Here is a 27,997-nt window from a genome sequence, read left to right on the forward strand (position 1 = left end):
TAAATTTTCATTATCTTCAAGCACTAAAGTACATGTGCAAACATGAGAATGCACACTAACAGACAAGATCAAATCTGAATGGGGGCATAACGGTCAATTTAGCTAAAGATGTGACCACCAGGTACTCGGACACCAGCTCATAGTATCCAAAATTGAAGGCCATATTTCCAAAATTATTCAAAGTGAAATTACTTCATTGATATGAACAACACTTTCATGCTTAGATGATGCCTGTTTAAACTTTAAACAAGTAATAATGCAAAAGCATGACAGTACTATATGGTGGAACACTGTGACCTTGTGACCCAGAAATCTATAGGGGTGTTCAACCTTATATGGACAATCATCCTATGAAGTTTGAACACTGTGGGCCAAATGGAACTTTAGTTATGTTCCGGAAACTGTTTTCAGTTTTAAGTAATAATGACCTTTGCCCTTGTGACCCCAAAATCAATAGAGGTGTTCAACCTAATATGGACAATCATCCTATGAAGTTTGAACACTGTGAGCCAAATGGAACTTAAGTTATGCTCCGGAAACTGTTTTCAGTTTTAAGGTAATAGTGACCTTTGACTATGTGACCCCAAAATCAATAGGGGTCTTCTACCCAATATGGACAATCATCGTATGAAGTTTGAATATTGTGGGCTAGATGGAACTTAAGTTATGCTCCGGAAACCAAATTGCTAACAGACGGATGGACTGACGCCAGGGGGTATAACATAATATTCCTGAAATTCTTTCGGGCATATAAAAAATCCATAAGTAAAAACAAGATTCAAGGGAAACTCAAAAGTGAGATCGATGACACCCAATTTTTTCCCACTTAAAATATTTCTGTCATTATATTCTAACACATGCCAAGTTTAAAGAAATTTTAATGAATAGTTTTAATTTCTACCTATATGTTATATACATTGGTTTGACAGATAAGTGATATGGTAAAATGACAAATATGGTAAAATAAACAAATGATAATTTTTCACTTTTATTCTAGACAAATAAATAAATATTACAATATTTTCAGAGCACAATTAACACCTCAATAACCTAAATATAGCTATATGATAAATTGGCTCACTAAAACCTATAGGTGTAAACTTTCATTTAAGTTTTTTTTCTGAAATTACTGGTAAAACTTAAAGATAACAAGCAATTATCATAGTATTGCAAGTAATCCATAAGTCCCCTACCGGTAAGAGCCAAAGCAACATTTTGAAGGGCCATTGGCCATTCACTAAATAGGTTCCTCTTTAAAAGTGATCACAGGAAACAGTTTTTATGTACAGACAGACGGACTGAAGGACACTCTAAAGTTATTTTTTAAACATCCCTGTTATCAAAATATAACATTTTTAAAATCCTATCATGATTGAAGAAGTTCGAGTAAAAATTACCAATTTCTCAAAAAAAGTTTAAGTTAAAAAGGGGCATAATTCTGGAAATAGTCTTGCTAGAGTATTGAACACTCATAAATGTTGAGTGACAATAAGAAACATTTATATGAAGTTTGAAGTAGATACATTCAGAAAAAGAAGTTATTAAAGAATTAAGTTCAAGGGAGGTAATTCTGATAAATTTTGTGCTAGAGTTGTAAACCTTGTCACATATGATGTGGTTGATGACAAGCAACTTATATTTAAAGTTTTAAGAAAAATACCTTAAGAAATAAAGAACTTATAGTGAAAAAACTTAAAAACTAGAATCAGAAATCTTGAAATTCAGTCTATTTGTTGCCATAGCAACCAGAATTTTCAACATAGGAAGATAAGAAAAGGATGTGCATAATTTCCATACTGCCATCTACCCATATGTCAAGTTTCATAAACATATTTTCAGTACTTTTTGTGTTATCACTGGATCCAGGTTATGTGTAAAATTTGCCATATTTTCAGTCTATTTGTTGCCATAGCAACCAGAATTTTCAACATAAGAAGAAAAGAAAAAGACGTGCATAATCTCCATACTGCCATCTATCCATATATCAAGTTTCATAAAAATATTTTCAGTACTTTTTGCGTTATTGCGGGATCTAGGTTATGTGTAAAATTTGCCATATTTTCAGTCTATTTGTTGCCATAGCAACCAGAATTTTCAACATAGGAAGAAAAGAAAAAGACGTGCATAATCTCCATACTGCCATCTATCCATATATCAAGTTTCATTAAAATATTTTCAGTACTTTTTGCGTTATCGCGGGATCCAGTTTTGTGGACGGACGGACTGACGGACAGACAGACGGACGGACTGACGGACGGACGGACAGACAGACGGACAGACGGACGGAGGGTAAACCTAAAGTCCCCTCCGGTAAACCGGTAGGGGACTAATTATATATTCACAGTGCCTGTATTAATCTACATATCTGTAATATGAACTTACACAAATGTACATAAATAACTAAAGGTATTTAAATAAAGCAGTGTCTTTGAATGTTTAAATATTTGCAATTCACTTTTTTATTCTCCCTTCTAAAATGATCACATTTATAATCATTAAAGCTTGCAGCTAATCAAGAATCTGTCATGTAAGCTGCCCTAATACTAAGTTAAAATTAATTATAGCTACTCCGACATTACATAAGATCAGATAACTTAACCAATTTGTCTATACTTTATACATTACAATGGGAAGAAATGCAACTATTTTCTACATTTCAGTAACAAAAACAGTTTTAACATGTCACTTGTTTTTGATGATCACTAAAAGATTACATTAACTAGAAATGTGTCATCATGCCGCGGATGCCCCCGCATGCAGCCAAAATTTCAGATGTTATAATATTTAGTTCCAAATTTGTTTGCACAAATTATTTTTTTAATTTTAAGTTCAAAGCCCTTAAAACTGTTCAATGTTAACACAAACCATTTTCATACAATGTTCAAGGCACTGAAATTATTCAGTCTTAACCTTTTGAAAAAAGCATATTTCATATTTGTAGCCAAAATAATGGCTACATACATTTCCACAAAAGTATGAGTGCTGAAACTGAAAGTTCAAAAATTTTCCAACATTCAAGAAAGATAAGTTTGTCCAAAATCATTGAACCATGACCAAATTCAAACTTAAACTGCTTATTCCTAAGATGTATCTATATTATTTTCAAAGTGAAAGGGACATAACTCTGCCTAAAATCATCGAACCATGACCAAATTTAAACTTGACCTGCGCCTTCCTTTGACATATTCATATGTCAAATTTGAGTTTAATATGTAACACTGTTGGGTAGATAATGAACAGAAACTGAAAATTTCATATCATTTTCAAAGTGAAAGGGGCATAACTCTGCCAAAAATCATTGAACCATGACCAGTTCAAACTTGACCTGGGCATTCCAAAAACATATCCATATGTCAAATTTGAGTTGAATGTGTTGTACTGTTGGGGAGATAATAAACGGAAACTGAAAATTTCATATTATTTTCAAAGTGAAAGGGGCATAACTCTGCTAAAAATCATCGAACCATGACCAAATTCGAACTTGACCTGTATTTTTTCATGATATATCTATATGTCAAATTTGAGTTGAATGTGTTGTACTGTTGGGGAGATAATGAACGGAAACTGAAAATTTCATATTATTTCAAAGTGAAAGGGGCATAACTCTGCCAAAAATCATCGAACCATGACCAAATTCGAACTTGACCTGTATTTTTTCATGACGTATCCATATGTGAAGTTTGAGTTGAATGTGTTGTACCGTTGGGGAGATAATGAACGGAAACTGAAAATTTCATTTTATTTTAAAGTAAAAGGGGCATAACTCTGCCAAAAATCATCGAACCATGACCAAATTCGAACTTGACCTGTATTTTCTCATGACATATCCATATGTCAAATTTGAGTTGAATGTGTGCAACTGTTACTAAGATAATGAACGGAAACTGATGATGACGGAATGACAGAATGACGGAATGACGGAAGGACGGAAGGACGGAACAGGGTAACACTATATGCCCCGGCCATTACATGGCGGGGGCATAAAAACATTATCACAGTTAGCTATACACAATCCATTTTAAAAACTGTCTGGTCAGTGCAGTGTTAAGTTTTGGCCATCTCAAGGTCCACTAACTGCAGGGCTTCTTTGAAGGATAGTTTCTTTCTTCTGTGTTTCTTTATATACTGCAGAAGAAGAAAAATAAAGTACATATATAATAATTCAAATAATTTCATGTTACTTTGAACATCATGACTACAATGTACTAATTATTGACAGATTGGATAACATTTCATCATTCCAATATACTAGTAGCTGATAAATAGCAACAATTTGAATTACAAGTACATGTTTATGATCTCACGTCTGTATGTGCTAAACTTGCAAGTCATTCCTTAATACAAAAATAGCTGTCAATTTCTCGGGTACCAAAATATTTCCCATGAATAAAAACAAATCATCAATACCACTTCAATAATGGATGCTGAATGCAAATATAACCTTATGATGTCACTTTGATATTCAGATTTCTGCAAGCAAGACCTGGGAAGTGCTTAATCTTATGTTGCTAGAATTTGTTACCCAACCCATTAAAGGTAATGACATTGTGTAACTGATAAAATCTTGTTACCTTTTTAGTATCTTCTAGAGTTGTATACTTGAAGGTTGGTTTAATATTTCTGGTAAAGTCCTCATACATTTGTTTCTGTGAGGATAGGAATTCTTTTGTCATCTCCATCTGTGCTTTCAACATATCATGTAGGGCAATCATGGCAGGGCTATATGCTGTCATAGCTGACAGAATAAATAAAATAAAGATTACATTGTATACATGTATTTAATAAGGAAATGTCTTTTCTAGAACAAAATTATGTCAGATAAATTTGCTTTTTAAATTACATTATAAAATAGTCTTTAAAGGATTTTGTGCAAGTAAATATGACTACTTTAATTTTTATTCTGAAATTTAATGGCCATCTTTTATTTAAATATTTATTTGGTATTGATAAGACCCTACAAAAGACCTTATGTTTGGAAGACAGACGACACAGAACTTATGTTTAGAATAACAACAGATTTCTCCACAAACATTGACATGTGTTCTTTTGTTAACAAATATCTTATGGTGAAATTTTGCAATCCACTAATCTATCATTCAAATAAGACAGATTAAGATCATGTAGGCATCTATGCATCCACTATTTTACACATTTAACATATAAAACTCTGCATTCTAAAGGACCCTTTCACAAGAGTTTTCTGTGTAAAATTTATATATTGTACTTCTAGGTTATCTTACTTTCAAGAGCGTCTGCTGATACAACATGTGTTGCTATTGGAGTAGGATCAACAAAATGAAGTCCATGTGGAACACCTTGAAAGGCCAGTCCAGAGCCTGTTGGGTCCCAAGAATATAAAATCCCATCCATAGCTGTCTGTGCCTCAGCTGTGGTCATGCCGCGCCTTGGACGTGGTGTTACATCAGAACGGGAAGTAGTTGGCACCAAACTGGTAAAACAGAAGATGTGTGATTTTAATTACATGTAGTTTATAAGATAATTTTCTATATCTTGATCTTGCATAGAATTAGTGTAAAGTAATGTATCTTCATGCATTGTACATGTATTTTGAATATGCATTGTGTTTTAAATATGCATTGTTTTTATAAAGTAAATGATGTAAATTATGTATATTTTATCAAATTCTTACAAACCTAGTAAAAAGCTAGCTATAAAGAGAATACAATGAACAACTTGCTCAAGTTTAAACAAATTGATAGCTTTTAAATAAATGGTCATCCAAGAACCATTACAACTATAAAATTTATTTTCACTAACTTTTCAAACAATAGGACCAACATGCTTTTTCACCAATATACATGTATAACATCTATCATTACCATAAGTGTGCTATCATGTCAACTTGTATTATAGTTAGGGGACCTTTCGGCTGAAAATGTGTCTGAGTTAAACCATATAAATATACATGCACAGTGCATTAACTGGAGTGCAGGTATAAGTAACCTACACTCAAGAGCATGCCCATCGATTGGCTCATTTTTGTCTGGGGTTAAAGTATTGTGACATCAGAGAAAGGGAAAGCGATAATGATATCATATTCAGATGCTTGTTCATTGGTTCTTTTTTTGAGGGGTGTCATATTGTGACAACAGGGAACATGTTTTTATTTTTAACTATGATACAAAAGAGAAAGAATATCAAAACACTCTGCAATCTGATTTATACTCAGGGGCTACGCCCCCTCGTACAAATCAGATAGCCTTGTGTTATGATGCTCTTTCTATTATTTACAACTAGTTGGCTTATGTGCAGGAAAAATAAACAAAATGTTGTACAAAGATGTTAAGATCATAAATTTTTTTAAGAAAATTGCCTAGTCATACCTTTTAGTGAAATCCTCAGAATACTCAGAATAACTCTCACTGTATGTTTTATCATCTTCATCTTCTGTAAATTTAGACTCAGATATCACTGTTTCTGTGTCGCTCTCTGTGAACTCCGAGTCACTTCTCACTGTCTCATCACCACTGTATTTTGTTCTCACCTCTGACGCTGATGATCGTCCTCTGTCACTGCTGTAACCTATCTTCTCAGATATACTATCAAAATCTTCTGTATAATTTACTGTAGAAGGTTTAGTAGTTTCATAATCTGTAGCAATTTCAGTTTCAGTGTCTTCGAATTTCTGACTATAACTGTATGCACCAGGTTTCTCTGTTCTTATCTCTTCAGACACTTCACTATTTACTTCTTCTACCTCGCTTCTTACACTGTCATACTCGCTCTCTTTAATAGAATGTCCCATTAAATCATCTATGGTCTGTAATCCAAATGAACTAAAAAGGTCATTTCCTGAAGCCTTTTTACCTTTCGATCTTTCCTTTGAACGCTCTCTTTTTTTCTTTTTCTGTGCCTTTTTTGAGCTTTTCCCACGTGACTTGACTGGAGAACTTGTTCTGCTGGTATCTGACATATCCGACCTGTCAGAGCTACGAGCTTTAAATGGAGAGCTGCTCTTATTTGAAGCTTTAAACAAAGACCCCTCATTGCTGGCTCTAAATGGGGAACTGTCTGCCTTTGCTTTGAATGGAGATTCATTATTAGCTGCCTTGAATGGAGATTCATTCCTTTTGTTACTAGCTTTAAAAGGTGAATCATTCCCACCCGAGCTGGCCTTAAATGGAGATTTGTCCCTATCATTACTGGCTTTAAATACAGAAGATTCTTTGTCCGCCTTTGCTCTGAATGGGGATTCATTATTCTTTTTACCTTTCAGAGACGTTTCAGAGGTTGATTTTGTTGTAGATTTATTTCCCCTGCCTTTCTTTTCTTTCTTTGTTTTTCTTGCGGTAGATCTAACAGGAGAAGGGGAATCGCTACGAGAGATTGGGGTATCTGGTCTAGACAGAGGTTCGGCGTCATCTACAGGTCCAAGGTCATCTAAATCCATTACCACTACAAAACAAAAAGTTACATTGGTTAAGAAAATTTAGTTATATGAAACAACCTCTCAATGAGTAAAGATTCTAAGGACAGCTCATTGTTGAATATATGAACTGAATAGAAAATTTTATAATTTTATCGTTGTCAGAATGGGTTTTAAAATTTTGATAATAACGAAAAAATTATAAAATATCTGCAAACAACTATAATTTTTCTAAATTTGATGCTTCCTTGAAAAAAAACTTAAAAAGAAGAATACATAAAGTTATATTACTATTCATCTATTCACTTTGTCTTAAAAGCAGGTTTGCCATCTCAAGTCAGTAAATTTGCCCATATGTTTCAATTGACAAAAAAGTTAATAAGTAATCACATAGAGAAAATCATTATCTTTTGCCATTGTGAAAATTAAAATACATGAAAAACTGTACTCCTTTGGAATAAATTTTCCTGTATTCCTTTGGAATAAACTTTCTTCTACGAATTTCATTTTTTTAGTTCATTTAATTATATACACATAAACAATTCAAATTAAATGTTACTGAAAAATTCAGGCTGTAATACAAAGTTCTGGTAGATTTCAGACTGATCACCAAAAGTTGGATTTGATTAATTTTGTTGGTGTTTTTAGTCATGCCAACATTGTAAAAAAAGAGTTCATGGGAACACTTTAATAAACCACTGTTCATGGAGCATTGCAACAACAACAAATGATTTATACCACCAGTATTAAGTCAAGCCAGCCTGCACTTTCCTACAGTCCGACCAAACACTATACTGTTGTCTGCTCTATTTAACAAATCTGATACTGAAATCCCTTTTACTAAAAATGGAAAATTCCAAGTTCAAATTAGGACATGTCTATTACACAAAAATATAGAAGTATCAGGTTTAAAGTTCTAATGAAAAGTTTTGAAATGAAGACTTTAACTTGAACTTAATAATGTATGTTTAATTATACAATGTACATAAATGCACATTTGTCATAATCAGGTATCATTTTATGTTAATATTTATATATATTTTGTTGTTGTGTGTGTTGTAATCGCTGTAAAGGGGGAGTAAAAGACAATATATAACAGATAAGAATCACAACAATCAGTGCTCAATATTTCACCATGTGCAGGTAATACTATACATAAAGAAAAAAATATTTCAAATAAAAATGAACTAACTTAATGTTAAAATATGTTGTGGACAGTCATATTTCAATTTGAATGTTTTAATCAATAAAAAGCATGCACTTAAAATTGAACATATTTCAATCATAACTAGAACTGTGTCCAAAGGACACGGATGCCCCCACTGACAACATATATATGGTATATAGTGAAAAAATCAACAAAGGTCCATAATTCTGTTAAATTTGGTCGCAGCAAAAATTCCTTCCTTTACTTCCATCTACACATTAAGGTTGTTCATCCCTGGAAGTTTAAGCAAAATCTGCCATCCAGTTTAAGAGGAGTTGCATTCACAAAATTTCTACATAGTACATAGTGAAAAAATCAACAAAGGGCCATAATTCTATTAAATTTGGTCACAGCAAAAATTCCTTCCTTTACTACCATCTACACATTAAGGTTGTTCATCCCTGGAAGTTTAAGCAAAATCTGCCATCCCGTTTAAGAGGAGTTGCGTTCACAAGATTTCGGGACGTACGGACAGACGTACGGACGGCCGGACGGATGTGACGTACGGACGGACGGACAAGTGCAACGCTATATGCTCCCACTTTGTGGGGGCATAAAAATTCTTAATAAGGAAATGATCATAACTTCATGATCATTGTTAACCTGAGAAAATCTTCAGGCACTGAAAGGAATTTGAACCCCAGACCTCTTGATTATAAGGCAGACACACAACCATGTGGCGAAAAAGTCAACACAACAGCAAGGCTGTTGGAAATGATCTATACCTGTAATCACTAGTGGTTGAAGTAATTTAATCAGTTTTAATTAGACATTTAACAATTTTTGATAATACTGATATTCACATTTTAACATTTTATTCACAAATATACATGTAATATCATAATAAACAGTTCCTATTTAAGTGGTTTAAGTGGTAATATTGTTGAGTAATACAATGTATGAAGAAATATTATTATCGTATTTTCAAATTTTATGTCATGACAAGCTGTACACAATCATATTATGGTGTACACACACATCCCGTTATCAAAGCTGACAATTTTGCTTCATTCCATTCCAATCCAATATGATACTTAATATTTTTCCCAATCAAGATCCAAAATTTCCTAACCTGTGCTAGGTAATTGTTCCCAAAATGTCTAGGAAAAGGCTTGAAACTGAAATTGTTTAGTTTGCATTTCAAAATTTAATCTTCATACTGAAATAGTTCAAGACTTGTTCATATATAGTACAGCCTAAAATAAAATAAGAGTGTCAGCGCATGCTCACAGTTTATTATAGTGTTAGTTAAGAAGACACTTCAAATATTTCTGTTAATTGGCATTAAGATACTGCCTATGACAGTCTTTTTCCTTTGCTGAAAATGATCACTTACACGAACCTGTATCATAGTAAAAACTATGATGTTTTAAGGTGGTACAAATCAATCCTACAGGGCATTACAAGGAACTGCAAAATTTACAATATAGTTTTGTTGCCTTGAACAAGACCCCAATATGTATGCAAAATTTACAATACAATATATCCTTATTAACATTGTTTACATTTTGATTATTCAAGATTGAAACAAATGAAAACATTCAATAGCAAAGCACAGCTGTGAAGTGACTGTTTCTTCACCAAATGATTTAAATATGTATAAAAATGTTTCCCTACCCTTTGATTGACCATTTTTCTGCTTAGTGTGCCTCAATTCTAAGATCTGCTTAACTGGCAGGCTGTTTTTAAAGTTTAAAGGGATAATATTTGAAACATTCATATTGGTTATTAAACTAACCATAATTTACATTTATTTGTAGCCAATAAATAATTATACCTTTAAATTGTATGCGGTCTAAACAGATAAATTGTATACTGTCTGAACCTAATAGTATGTGACAGAAAAAATATCACAAAAAAGTAATTTAGTATTACTATGAGTATTTATTAAAGAAATTGTATTTAAGATATATTTAAATAGTGTTATTGAAAGTCATTTTGTATGACAGACACACAAATCTAGTGCTCTGCATTATAAATGTAAGAAGAGACAAATAAGATAAGCATTGAACTTCATATAATTGTTAATGCATTTTTTTAAGGTGGTCATGCGTCACTGTCAAGCAAATGAAGATTAGCATCACAGTCTGTGGGAATCTCCAGTTTACAGGTGTAGTACAGTACAGTGGGATCATAACTGTATAGTCTAAATAACTGTTCAACCATGAACACTTGGGACTAGTTGGACTACTGTAACCCAACGAATATTCGCGACCAATTAATATTCGCTTTATTCGCGGATGGCCACGAAGCGCGAATATTTGTTTGCGCGAATAAGTCCGCACGATTTCGCGACTAAATTGGAGAGAAATTTTTATTTTAGACGTTGTTCATGCAAAGATACTTGACAGGATATATTCGAATTTTACGGGCACCTGTTAGGAAGTAATAAATTGTTATGAATATTGCCATAAAGCAATAAAAACACAAACTAAGTAAACTACTACTATTTTATAAATATCAAAAGAACTCTATGTCTATGGAGGCAGTAGAATACCGCTTTTAGTACAGGTGAGAAGTGCAGTAATTTGCCTTTTGTCCTCAAGTCCAGTGACCTCGACCTGTTTGGACCCTATAAAATAAATGTTTGAATAAAAAGTGGGAAAACTATCGAGCATCACAAAAGGCTATTGTTTTTTGGATCCTTTTAAATAATTGTTTGAGTGAATTGTTAAGACAAAGGTGGTATAAACCTATCGAGCATCACAAAAGGGTAATTGGTGTACATAATTACAAACAGTGAAATACAAGATGGTTTCATACTAGTATCGACTTTTATCCGTCAAACTTAACAGCCTGTATAGCTCAGTTGCTTTCCAGATCATGATCAGGCAAAAACGATGCCGAAACATCCCTGCATTCTGAGGGTTAATTTTTTATCAACCACCCTTTTAACGACATGTTTAGAAATGAAGACGAACGGTGCGTACATGTACATATATAGAGAAAATGTTTCGCTGAATTGTGATAACAATTCACTTACCAATACAATATAAGGCTAGCGTATTGTTAATCCCATTTAAGACACCAATAATGACCTCAATTATTAAAGATTAATAGTCGGCTTATGGATTTTACGGCCCCATCGGGCTTTCCAATCCGCGAATATATTTTTTTCGGAAATCAAGAAAACGCGGAAATTAAATTGGGTTACAGTATTTTAGAGGGGTAGTCTGAGTTAGCACTTCAGCTGAATCCCCTGTCAATAGTAAAGGGCCAGTCAAGAACATTGTGTTGAAGGAAAATGTTAAATCTAGCTGTTTGGCTTAAAACAAAACCATCACACTTACCCAGCAGTGATAAATTAAATCAATGGTGATATTTTAACTGATTTCCCCAAAAGCTTCCATGAAGTGAAGCTCCTTGGACTTGTGTAACATATGACTGCACATTCCAGTTTATTAAAATATTGTGTAATGTTTAGCAATGTTGTGTAAATACATTCAGAGCTAGCATTCTTCATAAGTTCCCTTAGCTTCATGTTATCTTAGCTTGCCTGGTTTAATGAAAAGTAATAAACCTGAGAATTGAATAAATTGTTGTTATTAGTCCCCTTCTGTTTTCACCAAGAGGGGACTAAAGGCTGACCCCTTGTATGTCAATGAAATCTGAATTCTGATATTACTCAAAATGTACAAAAGCAAGGTTCATCATACTGGTATCTGATATAGAACCATATGGAGATTTAGCATGTTATTATAATTTATGCTCCCAAAAGGGAAAGAATACAGGTGATGCCTTAACCAGCTGTCTGTATTGACTCAAGTAATATTATGGATAAATATCAGTGTACAGGATTTTATGTAAACTTCACAGTGATAGAGACTTTTGAGTTCAAGAAACATAACTCTACCTTGCTTAATGTTTTAATTATCTCCCTTAAGTTAAAAATGCTTATTTGGAGTTTTACTTCCAAACTATCACTGAAACTACAAAAAAAAAATGTACACTCAGTTGTACAGACTGGACTTTGTCAAAGTGTCAAAGATCCATAACTACATTCATTAGTTTTTTTAATTATCTCCCTTTATAATACATGTACTTAATAATGCTTGTCCAGAGAAATACTTGAAAAGAGGTGATGGAATTTGATCAAAATTTTTCACAGCGAAAACATTCAAGTGAAAGGAAGTGTAGTTTTAAAGAACCATAATTTTTCCAAGCTTAATTTTACAATTATCATCTCTTATAATACATCAAAATTTAAAATATTGGTTGTCTAGAGTATATCTTTTCAATGATATCTCACTCAAACTAAACACGATTGTAGAGACTAGTGAGCAGAAGTGCTGTGTCAAATAACCAAAATTCTACATTACAATCTCCGTTTATATTATTTCATGATACTTGTTCAGAGAGAGGATTAAAATATTGAAGGAATTTGATTGAAACTCCACACAATGAAAGAGATTAGCATGAGAAGTGCAGAGTACAAAAACCATCATAAGTTTAAATGACATGACAACATTCATATAATGTGATGCAAAAATATTGACCATTTGAGTGTTTTCTTGATACTGATACAGAAATATATTTATAATTATCATAAGTGATTATTTTTTCATAGCTTTGTCTCCCTTTATTATGTCATGTGTTGAAATAGTCTAGCTTGCAGTTTCCTCTGGCAGCTCTTATTTCACTTTTGCTCATGTCAAAAAGGGCCATTAACAGTTTGTGATGGACCTACATGTACCTGTAACCTAAATATTATATTTGAGCATGTATGTCATAGAATAATTGTATCAATTACTGTTCATTTATTGAATTGTGCACTTTATATTTATCAACCGGCAACACCCTTCACTCTTTGAATTATCTGCCCCCTAAATAGTAAAAATGGTAATTTTGATCCCAACTGCAGTGCCTTCAGCACTTTGATTAAAAAGTAGTCTGCTACATGTATGTCAAGGTTATAATTAATACAACTTTCGAATTTTACCTTGGGTCTTAAGTATTAACATTGTCGGTTACCCATGGTATAATAATTATATTTTGTACATACTACGTACATACTACGTTATCTATATACCTTCATAAATCTTTAACTTTTAATTTAACTTTTAATATTAGGAACAGTCAAATATGTTAAAGAATTAACCAGGAAGGAATATTCAGTGTAAATATGTTTCACAGTAACAGATCTATTTTACCCAAATATTTTAGGGGTTAACATAAAAGATTTGCAACATGCAATTAAATAACATTTGATCGTCCCAGTAAAATCGTAAATCCATTGAGATGGGAAATTTTCTTTCAATTTCAAGGTAGGTGCTTTTTTCCTTAACATTTGTATTCCCATTTTTTTCTTGAAGCAATTATTTTTCTTTACTGAGTTAAATAAAACTGTTTAAATATTTAAATACTTTTACATCGTATAACAATATACAAGGTATATATTTGTAAATTTGACAAGTTTAAGCTTGTAATTTGGATATCAAATTACCCTGTATGGGATCCTTGCAGATTTTAGATGTTTTATGTCAGAAAATAGAACACTATAAAATCACTTTAACGAAAATCACATTTATTTTCTAAACATTTCAATCATATTTTCTAAACATTTTCAGCATTAATTTTACTGGTCAGTCTAAACCATAGAAGTTCATCATGGGAAATTCAGCTAGAAAAACCAAAGAAAATACTGGCTGTGGGAATTGCTCAGAGATAAGGAGGGTACTCAATGTTTCTGAGTTACAAATTGGCCAACATATCTGTGAACCTGGTAGGAAAAAATGTACCTACAAGGAAAATAGACACAGTCTGAAAGCTCAATACTTCCATCATGCTATAATTGGTGAAATAAAACACCGTAACGATTACAAAGTAAGGCTTGTTCTGATACATTATGCTAATGTAATCGGATTGAAGCAGGGGTCAATAAAAATAACAGAGGAGGAAAGAGATCTGAAACATGATGAAATATACATTGTCAAGTATACATATCCAAAATATTCTCCTAGGGAAATAGTACAAAGAGCCAAAAAAGAAACAAAAAGAGAAGTAAAACACGAGACCAATTATGAACAAGAAGAACACAGATATACCTTTGGGAATTATAATCTTTTTGTAAGCAATTGTGAACATTTTGCAACTTGGTGCGTTCTGGGAAACAAGGAGTCTTTCCAAATTGATCAGAAATGGAGGGTTTTTCTGTTTCCTTTAAAGATAAGTTCAGGAATGGCAGGGATCCTTTCACAGCTTCTCCTAGAAATATTAAGATTTTTTGCTTCTTTTGTATCTGACAAAAATTTGTATGGACCTGGTTTTTCACTTCTTGTCATCGGAGCATTCTATTCACTAGTTCTATTTGGCAGATACCGTAACCTTGAAAATAAATATCGGAACTACAGAAGGTTATGTCAACATTGTCATGAAGAAAAATGGAGCATCTTAAAAATAAAATTCTTTTGGTTCATTTTATCTGGAATTTTATTTTATTTTATCACAGATGCCTGTACCCCATGGTTCCCGGCATGGCCAGTGACAATAATACTACATGTGATATTCATCTTCCTTAGCATATTTTTCCGTTGGTTATATCAAGGACTAAAATCCCCATTCATGCATTCTACTAGAGTCAGACAGTTGTCTGACATTAAAAGAGGTCATGTCATAACATTTAGACATTTTGGATTTCAACACTTTGCCCTTATCACAAAAATTCACTCAGAAACAAGTGAAATATCCATAATTCACTATAAAGGATTTTTCAACATCAAACTGACCAAAGACAAAATCTGTTGGTCTGAAAACTCAATTTGGCGACAAAGACTGACAAAACTTCCAAAATATAAAGCAAAACAAAGAATTTCAAGGATAAAAAGAAGGTTGGGTGAGAGAAAATGGCATTGGCGTTGTAATAGATCTGACCATGTCTGTTACTGGGCATCAATTAAACAGAAACACTGGGAATATTATCCACCAGTACACAACAAAGAGACATTAGATCAAACAGAGGAGGACTATGTTAAAAAGAGTTCACTGGAAGTTGAAACTATTGTTGTCAACCTTAGAACTGAAATCGAAGAAGGTGATGTGATAGAATATTACATCAACAGTAGAAAAAAAGAACATGGAACAGGGATCATTACTGAATTGAAGAATGCACATGAAAGCAAAAATGATAATGATCGCATCTTTACAATTGTTTTGGTTATACAGAAACATAGAAATGCTGAAGAGGCTGAGATCACTGTAGATTTGAACACGGATACTATTAAGGTAAAAAAGTTTCATCCAGTGCACTGTCGTAGCATGCAGGAACGAAAAAAACAGGCGAAAAAAGCTCAAGAAAACATAGAGCAACACAAAAAATTCAACATCATGAAATTTTGTGTGTTAAAGGAAAAACAAACAAAAGAGCAAAAACACTTTGAAAGAAAGAAAAATGATTAACTTTTGATTCATGTTATTCAACCCATTAAAACTTTACTCAACTTCTAGAGTTTATGGTGCTCATATGAGCTTATAAATTCACTTGACATGCATAATTTGATAAAACATATCATTTACACTTTTATAATATGTAACCTGTTCTATTAGTCTTTGTTAGACCCTGTCAAATTATCATCAGAGTACCAAAATTACAAAAGACTAGTTGTGTGTAGTTACAAAGATGCAAATATACAAGAAGTATGTGACCAAAGACTATATATCCATGGTACCTACTGTGTGTGAATGTCTCAAAATATGTTGTGTAATCCCAGTAAGCACTGTTGCTTGTGAGCGAGGGTTTTTAACCCAGAACAGGATCAAATACAGATTGAGAACCAACCTCAATAATGTAACTGAGAATATCTGAGGATGAGCCATCCTTTAAAAAATTTCAATATTGAAAAGGCTGTCATAGTCTGGAGAAAAAAAGTAAGAAAACTTTGAGCATATTGACTGGTGTTGATGAAACTCAGTGACTGAAGTGTTTGTTACTTTCATGTAAGAACTATATTAAGTATGCTGTACTTGACTACTATGTGCTCATGATATGTGTTGTTGAGATCTAATGATTGTTTTATCATTGTTATATAAAATCTATAAGTGATGGTGTGCTTGATTATAATATGCGTGTGATAAATTTTGTTGAGGATTCATTGAAATAGTATTTAATAAGGTTATATAAATATCATATATCATAGAGATATTTACTTTTTTTCTTCATTTTACATTTTATATGCCATACATATTTTTAAATGCCTGTATACTTGTCACAGATTGTTTTTATTATGTCGATGAAATAAAATTGAAAAATAAATCCAATGTTTACAGTTATAGCTTGATTTGATGAGATGTTAATGGAAGCATCACTTCTAAATTTCAAAACTTCTCCCTATTTTTCCTGAAGGGAGAAGTGACTTCTCCCTAAATTTTCAGTCCAAGGTAGTCCCTGCATAAGTAATGAACTAGGAAATGTGACTATAAGACACATATGCAGTGACTTCATTTGCCTATCAAAAGGCAATATTTACCATAGCATAATGAGCTTAAATAAATACTGTATGTGTATTTAAATTCGCGGAAGCAAATTTTCGCGGAAAGGTCCATTTTGGGGGTATATACAAATATTCGCGCTATTTTGAATTCGCGGAGGTGACTGACGAAAATCATAAATTCGCGTACACCCATCAGGTTAAATAATAAGGAATATTACTCTTACACGATTAGGCAATGGTTTTCGCAAGTAGCCTTCTTTCATTCTATATACTGTTTACTGTAATCATTGTGGGACTTCACAGTTATTTTCAACACCTGGTGTCATACAATATGCTATTGTACAGAACAAATACATTCATGTCTAGCGGACAGATTATCGCAAACAAAAGAATGTCCATTAACGTGCGAGATTATTCACAGTTTTAAACAGCAATGAATGAGACCACAATCTTTTCACCGATTTTGTTAAAAATTGACTGTGACTGAATAATTCTGTTTTGTTTTCCATGTTTTCATTAGTTAAAATCGTTAATGTTTGTGTTGTTTGTATTGTAAGTTTAAAACAAAATATAATCTGATCAGATGTCATGATGTTTATGACTATGCAATAAATAGCGTGATACAATGGTATTTCTCAAAGATATATTTACCTATACAAGAATCCGATAATCATATCAGTCAAGCAATAATACATTAGCAAACTGATTATATTCATAACTGAATGTTACATGTGCAGTTTATACAACAGTAAAATCACTCTTTGAAAGCGCCACGGATACCAGACTTATGGCAGCCGTGAACACACTGATAAACATTGTTCTATAGATGCGCGAAAATATGACTATTAAGAAATTATTGATGTAGAAATATTCGTGCTGAACATGAATTCGCGGATCGAATGTCACCGCGAAGATCGCGAAAATTTGAAGCCCGCGAATATTTCTACACATACAGTAGGGGACAATGTCCTTACCTTGTAACATAGACCATGGTTAATTCCTTCTAAATTTATTGATCAGAAAAGGATTTTACTCACAATATCAAGGAAATCTTAGCATTTGACCTAATGACCTCAAATCTGTAAGGGTGGGCAATTCCTGTACCAAGTGAAATAGGCATGTTCAGTTTCAAGTTAATGAATGAACAAACCTTTACAAGGCTTTTACATTGTCAAAGTGACCTATACCTTTAATCTAAAGACCCCAAAATCAATAGAGGTTGTCTACTGGCCACAGACATTGTCCCTACCATCGCTTATTTCTTTTTCAAATTATTAATCAAACATGGTTTTTATACAAAGTGTCAAGTAATGAGAAATTTGCCTTTAAAGTTACATATATCATGGCTTATTCCTATTCAAATTTTTGATCAGACAAAATAACTGAATGTACATACCAATGAACAAACCTCTTCATAGTATGCTCCCACTTTTTAAGTTAACAATGATAAATGACTATAATGAAGGGGATAATGCTAAAACATTAACATAATTTTGTACACTGTCAGAAAAATATTTTCATTCTTACAACCTATAAACTGGTACAAAACAAAGATACATGTATATAATTGATAATGATAAGTGAGATGGTACATACCTTTATAAAGGTTAGGATTAAAAATATATCTTAAAAGAATTTAATCTTCAGAACAATTTTGAAAATTATATATAAAGGAAAAAAAGGAACAAAAAAATGACAAAACAAAATAGAAAAGACATGCAGTATGTACATTAATTTATAAATAGGTGCATCAGCTTTAAAAAATGGTATAGACTTTGATTTCAGGATTATGTAACAATAAATGACTTTTATATGATACATGGCAGGAAATTAAAATAAGATAAAAAAGTAAAACTGAAAAAGTTGACAAGATTTTTTTTCTCTATGTGCAACCATAGCCCTGTTCCTTACCAACTGTTCGTTTTACCCTAGGGGTACTTCCATTTGTGTCTGATTTAGATAAAAAAAAAAATGATGTAAAATAAATGTACATATTTTAGTATTATAAATTCTGAATATTGTTCAGTAATATTGTTGCACAATATACTAAAATAAAAAAAATATCATGTGAAAAATGTTGAATGAACACAATTTATTACATGTTTTGCAGTAGATTACTGAATTTTATCATGCAACTGCTATGGTAACTGCCCGATAACACTTGCCTGATAATTATTTTTGATATCACGCCAGTAACCTGATATCAAAAATTAGCCCCGCCCATTTTAACGGACTTTTTTCAATTGCTTATATTCTCATTTTCATCAGCATGTGAATTCTACAATGTAATCTCATACCCTTACAAGTCTTGAATCAATATGCGAAATTTATTTATTTATTATTTCGATTTCAATTACGAATAAATTAGATAGCGAATAGTTTGAAGTGACGTCATAATTTATATTGCAAATGACATCATCGATGTTCACGTCATACTATACATGTAATCATAACAAACAGGCTTGACGATTTTCTTTGAGAACTTGTAAATGTTTACTTTATTTCGCTGGATTATTATTTAATAAGTGAACAAATTGTTTCGTTTAAAAAATAAGACGCATGTTTGTGTAGCTTGTGTTTGATTCCCGATTTGACTTTTCTTTGATTGAAATTATCGTGAACTTTTGAATTTGACAATTCAAGACAAAAATTGCAGTAAAGTTTAGTTTATGTGATTCTAAGCGGATTTTTGGATCGATGTTTAAATTAAAGGTAAGAATGTTATCGTATTAGGCCTACATTCTGTTGTATTTTATCCGAGTCGAAAGAAAAAATGGCCGCCAATTACAAATTGTAAGTTTCAGGGGCGGATGAATTTGTTTTCAAGAATTATTTCTTTGAATAAAAATTCCCCTTTTTAACGAAATTCGCTATTTAAAAGTAGATTATTTTGTTATTTTGACAGTTATTATGTGTTACATGATAAATAGAAAAACATGCTACTGTCTTTTGATATCAATTTTATCAGGCTCGGCTGATATGGGCAGAAAGGGCTCGGCAAGCCTCGCCCTTTCTAGCCCATATCAGCCTCGCCTGATAAAATTGATATCAAAAGACAGTAGCATGTTATTCTCTATATAACGGTTAATTATATTCTGATAATTTCACAGTAATGATTACCAAATATAATTTCACAGTAGCCGAACTATATTTGGCGTAAAAATAAAATATTTATCATTAATGAATGTTTTTTTCAGCGGAAATGTAGTCAATCATAATAACAAATATACGTGATAACTGTAGTTCGTAAATAAATTACGAACGTTGTGCTGAAAAACATCTAAAATCTAAAAATAATCATGGAATTATACTTTGCTTCAACATTGTGACGTCATTATTTGATGACGTCATGAAGATAAGAGCATGACGTTACGCGGCAAAAATCAGTAAAATGGTGTAAAAATCGTTAAAAAATCATGAAATAAACAGAAAATTTGTTTGTTTTACATGTAAGATCAAATAATATTTCACTCGTGAACCCCAGCTATTATATTTTCACTCGTGGCTACGCCACTCGTGGAAAATATTGCATCTGGTGTTCACTCGGTGAAATATTTTTCGATCTTACACTGAAACAAACAAATATCCTCTATGTTTTCATATTTAAAGTGACATTATGATAATTTTTTTTTCGCTGTCAAGTTGAGATGAATTAATTATATATTTCAAGGAATACACTATTATGATGATGATTGACCAATATATAATAAAAAATGAAAAGGATGATAAAAACTACCTTACTTTTAAAATGACTGCCCCACTCTTTTTTAAAGTTCAATGTTACCACTACATTCCGGACTATATGTATATAAATTTCCATGTGTCACGTGGATTATTGATTAGTTTTGCATAGTTAAATATAAAATTGAACACAATAATGGCAAAATATAAAGTTATTTTGACTTTTACCTGGGCACTCGTCATTTACACTTGGATGGGCATGATGTCACTTTAAATAGGCTGTTAATTCTTTCAATTAAATCTAAGAAAATGATTTATGATTCTTTATGATAATTTATATAAATGATCTAATCATAAACTCATGAGATTTCAAATTGAATCAAATAGATTTAAGAATATACCATTGATTCCAAAGTCATCAGCTATTTCATCAATTATAGATTCAGCTACATTTGAGTCATCAGAATATGACCTTTTAAGTTTAGGGGACGGTGATCGCCGTCTAAGACCGGGTGACAATCTATCAGTGTTGCGGGGACTAGGAGATGGTGTGCGACGCAGGACTGGTGGTTTATTCTGTGGAGATGGAGAACGACCTTGACTTTTGGAGGATGTAGGTCTTCCTGAGGATTTATTAGGAGGTGGTGGTGATGGGCTACGCCTGCCTTTGCTGACTTTTGCAGGTGGTGACTGCGGGGTGTGACGTCCTGTTGGTCTACCATACTGAAATATATAAAAATAAATATAAACTACTGTTACAGGAAAAGTCACAACCTATTAAAATCAAACCTTAATATCATCTAAAGCATCTGCAGGGCTTTTGCTTACTTACTTCATAAATCCCACTTACAGCCAGTTTTAGATTAGCTAATGGGAAATGAAGACATATAATGATTTGGGTGCCTGCCCTTCAACGCTAGGATCTTTGGCTTGAACCTCATTGGTGTCATTACCAAATTTCCTCAGATGTAATGGATGGTAAAGATGTAAACTTAATATGCATTAAAAGAATTTGTTTTGTAATTGTACCTGAAGATCCAGTGTATACATGTATAACTACTGATAAACTGATTTAAGTGTGAAAGAAGACAGTATTTTAATTAAGTACTGTCATAACTAAAGGTGTATAAAGTTAATATTGTCTTATTGATGTAAATAGATATGTCTAACTTGTCTCTTAGGTTTAATGTCCATGCTATCAGACGAGGACGGAAGGCCACCAACAAACTCAGCCAAACTTTCCTCTTCAGAGGTTAATACAACATCAGTTGAATACTTCAATGAACTCTTCAGTTGGAATGGAGATGCTGCAATACAAAAAGATATATATATATATTCACATGTATATAAAAAATAACTATCTTTAGAAAACAAAATGATCAATCTACTTGCCTATGCTGTAATAAAAGGATTTCCTATAATACAATTAGCTGTCACAAATACTTGCCTATGCTACAAAGTATTGCCTATGCTACAGTTAGAAGTAATAAAAGTCATGCCTAAGCTACAATTAGCTGTAATACAGCATTGCCTTTACTACAAATTGCTGACATAAAGTCATAGCTATGCTACTAATAGCCAAAGTAACGTTTGCCAGCAGCACATAGCTAGGTCAGTCTGTGCTTAAGTCAGTCTGAAAAAACACTTTATTGCTATTTGACTTTGACATCTTGATATTGAAATCATTTAATTTAACACATACTGTACAATACTGGTTAAGTTAGCGACATGTAAATAAGGGCAAATTGACGAAAATTGCTAACATATCCTTTAGCATAAATATCAAACAACCTGTTTGTTATAAAATGGAAATTTACTGATCTCCCTGTTATAAAATAGCTACAGCATGATTTTAAAAAGAGGTAAGTTCAACATAAAACCTTTTTTCTTCTGAGGTTGACTATCTAAGGATTGTTTGGCTGGTGAAAGTCCTCGGTTTTGTTGTGCTGTGGTAGCTCTAGGTGGTTCTATTGATGCAAGAGGGGCCTGACTGGGAGTGGCTTTCTTCAAAAACTTGCCTCCATCCCGACCTATTTTTATGCTCTCTGATTTAGAATTATGGGAATCTGATAACTGAAGACAATGATAAAATCTATGTTACCACTTCACCATGACAATCAAAAATGAATTTAATCTTGATGAAGGTGACGACATCACTAAAACAACAAGATCATTGGATTTGATTCAATTTTTGTCAGATTTTAGATATATTGTCCTTCAATCCTAGCTTTACTTCAGTTAATGCCAATGTATATTTTTAGCAGCATATTCTTATAAAATCGCCAACTTTTTATACATTTCAGTAACACTTTACACCATTATTGTATTCTTGATAAAGGTACAGAAGTAATGAAACAGGTAGAATCTTTAACAAACTAAGTTTATTGACCTGGTGTTTGATGTTAAGTTCCTCTTAACACATTTTAAACACTTTAAAAAGAAGTATAATCAATCTGACCTGTTTTGAAAACTACCAAACTCTAGTACTGATAGTAGTCACTAGTATATGTATTTAACAAAAAATATAAAGAAATTAGGATTACTTGGTCTCCAATAGAGCGGGAGAGTTTTACAGCACTAAAACTCTCATCACTGTCAGACTCAAGGGTGTAGGTCTTGCGCGTGGCTGCTCTCTGCTGAATCTTGCCTGTTAGTGCCGAGGCCTTATCCAGGGCACTGTAGGCTTGTCTGCTTGACCCAAGTTGACTGACTGGTCTACTGGACCCTGCACTCTGAACAGACTGACTACCATACCTTCAAATTAAACAAAAACTTGAAAATATTTTATGAATACATGACGTATACTGCAAGTTGCAAATGCTCAAAAAAAAGTTTTTTTTATTTCAGTGCCTTCTATGAAGTTACTGCATGAATAGTAACTGTATATCGCTTTGCCTGGTTGAATGACGTTGTGAATTCATATGCTACTAAAACAAAATAGTAATGAATGTAAATGACATTAATTTCCGTGTAAAATTAATAAATTGGGGTAAATTAAACCTTTACAAATATGGTAGAATAAACATGAAAAATATCTGACATGTGTTTGTGACTCAGATCAAAATATTCATACATTACTGTCTATAGGCAGTAACTCAACAAGCCTCACTTTTGCTCAATGGTTAGGTACCCTCACCTCAGGATGGAATTCAAACCCAATCATGTGACAGATATTATCAATCCTATTTGAATATTTCCAGACTGTCAAACTGTTATGTCTAAATCATTAATAAATAACTAATAGACTGTGTTATTGAATCCTGACATTTTCTATGCTTGTAAACTTTCAAGTAATTACTTCACTTCCTTCAGTAACTTAGAAAAGGTTGTTTAATGTAGATACATATTTTTACTATATACAAATGGTTACCTTTGAGCAGGCTGAGATTTAACAGCTGGAGATGGAGAAGTGGCCGAGACCTGAGGTTTCTTCAGAAATTTATTCCCTGCCGGTTCTACATTCTCATCTCCGACTGCACCTGGCTTCTTTTTCAAAAATTTACTACCTGAAGAAATTTCTGGGGCAGGTTTTGCCTGAATTCGCACATCTTCAATATCACTTGATATGGAAATACTATCACCAAGATCTTCAAAGTTAACAGTCTTCTGTTGTTTGGAAGTTTTCTGTGTTAATGAACTAATGTAGGCCTGAAAAGTAAGTATCCATAGCGATTATATCACTGTCAGTGTGAAATATTTCCTAATAAGTTTGCAAAACTTCAATAAGATATTCTGATATACTGTTTTTGGAAACAGTAAATTGTTAGCCTGGCCTTTAACCCTCAGGGTAGATAGCCAGGTCAATGGAGTAATTTTTTGTCACTTTAATAGTGAGGATTATTATTATTCTATGGGGGAAGGTTTGATAAAATTTTCCAAAGTTCCTGATATTGCTTTGGTGTGGAGGATAAAGTTAACCATTACCGTTACCTGATACATTTATATACATACACAATTATGTTGTTACAGTATACTATATTGAAAATATATGTTATACTTTTTCATGGAAACATGGTTTTGTACTAACTTACATGTAGTACAACAACTAATCACTTTTATACTAATTTTATCAGAATCAGGGTGCATGTATTCTTCATTTCTTATATATTCCTTCAAGAAATCTCTAAAGAAATCTCTCATAGTATGAAATAGTGTACTTATTCTTTTGTGTTCATAACATTTTGTACTTTAGAAATAAAGTTTTCTTTATCTTGGTCAAATTCTGCTTTGCCTGTGTTGCTAATTTAAGAATCTTGTTATTGGAAAATATTTTCTGTGTATGTATTCTTTCAGCTTCAATGCCATATGGCTTTTTTCTATAAACAATTGGTTTTTAAGGAAATATCATTAATGATTATGTGCTTACATTAAGTTCATCCTCTGGCTTTTCAATTTTTTCTCCCTTCAGCTGACTGTTGGCTCTTTGTAGCAATGCAGCAGTTGCTCCTGGATTTCTACGCTGCATTTTGTTATCTCTTAATGTTCACATATATAGCATGTGCCTGAAATAATTTCAAGGACCAAAAGTTTTATCAATGTAAAATAACCATAAAGGATCCCATTTAATATCACATTTTATAGGAGAAAAAGATTCTGGGGGAAACTGAAAATTTTAACACAAAGAGATTCTAATATGCAGAAAGTCTGAGCAGGGCTGCAGGCCCTGCGAGTAATGTAGCTCTCTTAGATAACATGTGTGATGTGTATATATTTAACTGAAATCACATTTAAAACTAGAACTGTGTCCAAAGGACACGGATGCCCCCACTGACAACATATTTATGGTATATAGTGAAAAAATCAACAAAGGGCCATAATTCTGTTAATTTGGTCGCAGCAAAAATTCCTTCCTTTACTTCCATCTACACATTAAGGTTGTTCATCCCTGGAAGTTTAAGCAAAATCTGCCATCCAGATTAAGAGGAGTTGCGTTCACAAAATTTCTACATAGTATATAGTAAAAAAATTAACAAAGGGCCATAATTCTGTTAAATTTGGTTGCAGCGAAAATTCCTTCCTTTACTACCATCTACACATTAAGGTTGTTCATCCCTGGAAGTTAAAGCAAAATCTGCCATCCGTTTAAGAGAAGTTGCATTCACAAGTTTTCGGGACGTACGAACAGACGTACGGACAGACAAGTGCAACGCTATATGCTCCCCACTTTGTGGGGGCATAAAAACCTTAGTTAGCAGGACTAACTAACTTAAAATACACTTCCAGTAAAAGTATGTGTAATAACACTTTGACGTGACATCATTTGCGTTATGTGCAAACATAACGTTAAAGCATGCTAATGTTAGTGTTACACTATAGGGGCATCAATGCAAAATGACTCTTTTTAATTGTTAACCATTCTTATTTTGAATATGTGATAAATAGCATATTATATTTGTGCAGATTCAATACTTAATTTATTGAACAAGTTGAATAAAACAATATTATGCACGCATGAGGCTCACATTAAAGTGACATTATGCTCATATTTTCATGGTCAAGTTAAGCTAAATTAACTTTATATATCAAAAGATTGGCTGTCAAAATGGTAATTGACCAACAGTTGATATTGGAAAATGTTTAGGGAAAAATTATAAATCTGTCTAAAATTTAAAAAGACTGCCCCACTCTTTTTATAAACTAAGCTTTATAGGTAAATTCTTATGGATAGTTACAGAAATTTCGCCTGGATTCATTGTTTACGCGAACTTAATTATTAAATTAAAAGGAATTATGGCAAAATGAAAACATATTTTGACTTTCACCCGTTCACTCACTATACATCCTTGGATGGGCATAATGTCACTTTAATATGATTTTATTCAACTTGTTCAATAAATTCAGTATTAACTACACTCATTCAATATCCAGTATGTACTGCTCTGTTTTGTTTTTGTTTGTTTGTTTGTTATAGGTCATATCACGACGTTCCAGCTTTACTGGTGGAGGAAGACCTCAGGTGCCCTTCCGTGCATTATTTCAGGCACAAACGGGTACCTGAGTAGAACCACCGACGTTCCGTAAGCTAGCTGGATAGCTTCCTCACATGAAAGAATCCAAAGTCCCTGTCGGGATTCGAACCCACAGCGGTGAGGGGCAAGTGGTTTGAAGTCAACGACCTTAACCTCTCGGCCACAGACGCCCCTTGTGTTTTGTTTAATTTGTTTTTAAAAGTGGGCCAAGTTGACCTGTTTAGCGCTGTAGTTTTATCACTGTTGGGGGGGGGGGGGTCAGGTCAACTAGTCTCTAAGTAAACTCATCAGAAACAACGTTACAAATGCATATTTGAAATCTTGTTGATATTGTATTTGTATCAAATCTGAAAGTTTGTGCCATTAGCGTAGAAAACTGAAACTAGAGCATGATTTCTGCTGTAAAAAATGCATGAGTCTCATCATTTCAAATGCGTGGGAACTGGCAGGTATGATAATTTAGTTTGTCAAGGGATGAGTTGATTTAGAGATTTTTGTCGTGCACAATCATGTCAAGAATTTTAAAAACGCATAATTTTTCAATATCATGTCCAGAAACTATAATGTAACATTTGATGGCTGAACAAAAAATATGTATTTAAGAACCTTACATAATGCAGAAGAACAAACAACTTCACATCATAATGTGATAGAATCTAATTTATATCATAGCAAATTTTTAAAAATTCTTGCATCCGCCATTTGTAAACAAACAAACTCCTGTCCAAAATGATCAAAATATTAACGACTGCAATAAATATTGTTGTCATCTTCTAATATTGCGTACCTCTTCTTCTTTTTCCAATTAGCGCTTAAGGGCTTTTTTATATAGACAATGGTCGCCCTAAAGACAGACATCTATGAAATATCAGATTATAAAATGGGTCTGTCTTGCAGTCGAAATGTTGAGATTATCTTCCAATTCATATTAAAAAGGTACCAAATATCAATTTTAGATGATAAATACACCTGGATTTTTAAATCGTAAATATTTAGAGTACTGGAGTTTATATAATTATAAATGAGCGCATTTGACGTAATTTTATATAAAGATCACCTAAATGTTATGAACTGTTACTTCATTACCATCTGATAAGACATCATGCAGTAAAATAAAAAATTCATTTTTATGTGTTGTTTACATGAGTGACAGGTACTGTTACGGGAAAGACACTTCTGTTACAGCAGTGACAAAAAATAAGCATGCATAGTACTTCGTTATTTTTTCCAAACTTTTATAGAATCAAATTTTATTTTATCTTAAGATAAAATGTAATCTGAAATATGTTATGTAGTGTTTGATTATCACCTGACAAGACCGTGGTTA

General features: G+C 32.7%; 2 protein-coding genes across 3 annotated transcripts; one reads left to right on the forward strand and one right to left on the reverse strand.

Moving 5' to 3' along the window:
- Positions 1 to 3,482: 3,482 nt before the first annotated feature.
- LOC132749017 (serine/arginine repetitive matrix protein 2-like) lies at positions 3,483 to 27,406 on the reverse strand. Of its 2 annotated transcripts, XM_060738684.1 has the most exons (12): positions 27,282 to 27,406; positions 25,068 to 25,203; positions 24,072 to 24,349; positions 23,245 to 23,455; positions 22,582 to 22,774; positions 21,872 to 22,008; positions 21,103 to 21,424; positions 18,932 to 18,970; positions 6,345 to 7,416; positions 5,241 to 5,449; positions 4,572 to 4,735; positions 3,483 to 4,125 (listed from the first exon to the last, which is right to left on the reverse strand). In XM_060738684.1, the coding sequence occupies exons 2-12, from the start codon at positions 25,164 to 25,166 to the stop codon at positions 4,045 to 4,047; spliced, it is 2,805 nt and encodes a 934-aa protein (XP_060594667.1). In that variant the 5' UTR covers positions 25,167 to 25,203; positions 27,282 to 27,406; the 3' UTR covers positions 3,483 to 4,044. The 2 variants fall into 2 exon arrangements, with proteins under 2 accessions (XP_060594667.1, XP_060594668.1); XM_060738685.1 differs by lacking the exon at positions 18,932 to 18,970 and having other exon boundaries at positions 3,488 to 4,125.
- LOC132749018 (uncharacterized) lies at positions 13,622 to 17,056 on the forward strand. Its single transcript, XM_060738686.1, has 2 exons — positions 13,622 to 13,858; positions 14,162 to 17,056. Exon 2 carries the CDS (start codon positions 14,202 to 14,204, stop codon positions 15,987 to 15,989), a length of 1,788 nt encoding a protein of 595 aa, XP_060594669.1. The 5' UTR covers positions 13,622 to 13,858; positions 14,162 to 14,201; the 3' UTR covers positions 15,990 to 17,056.
- Positions 27,407 to 27,997: the final 591 nt, after the last annotated feature.

This window comes from Ruditapes philippinarum, unplaced genomic scaffold, assembly GCF_026571515.1.
Source record: "Ruditapes philippinarum isolate M1 unplaced genomic scaffold, ASM2657151v2 ctg6685_1_1_1_1, whole genome shotgun sequence".
Classification (NCBI taxonomy): domain Eukaryota; kingdom Metazoa; phylum Mollusca; class Bivalvia; order Venerida; family Veneridae; genus Ruditapes; species Ruditapes philippinarum.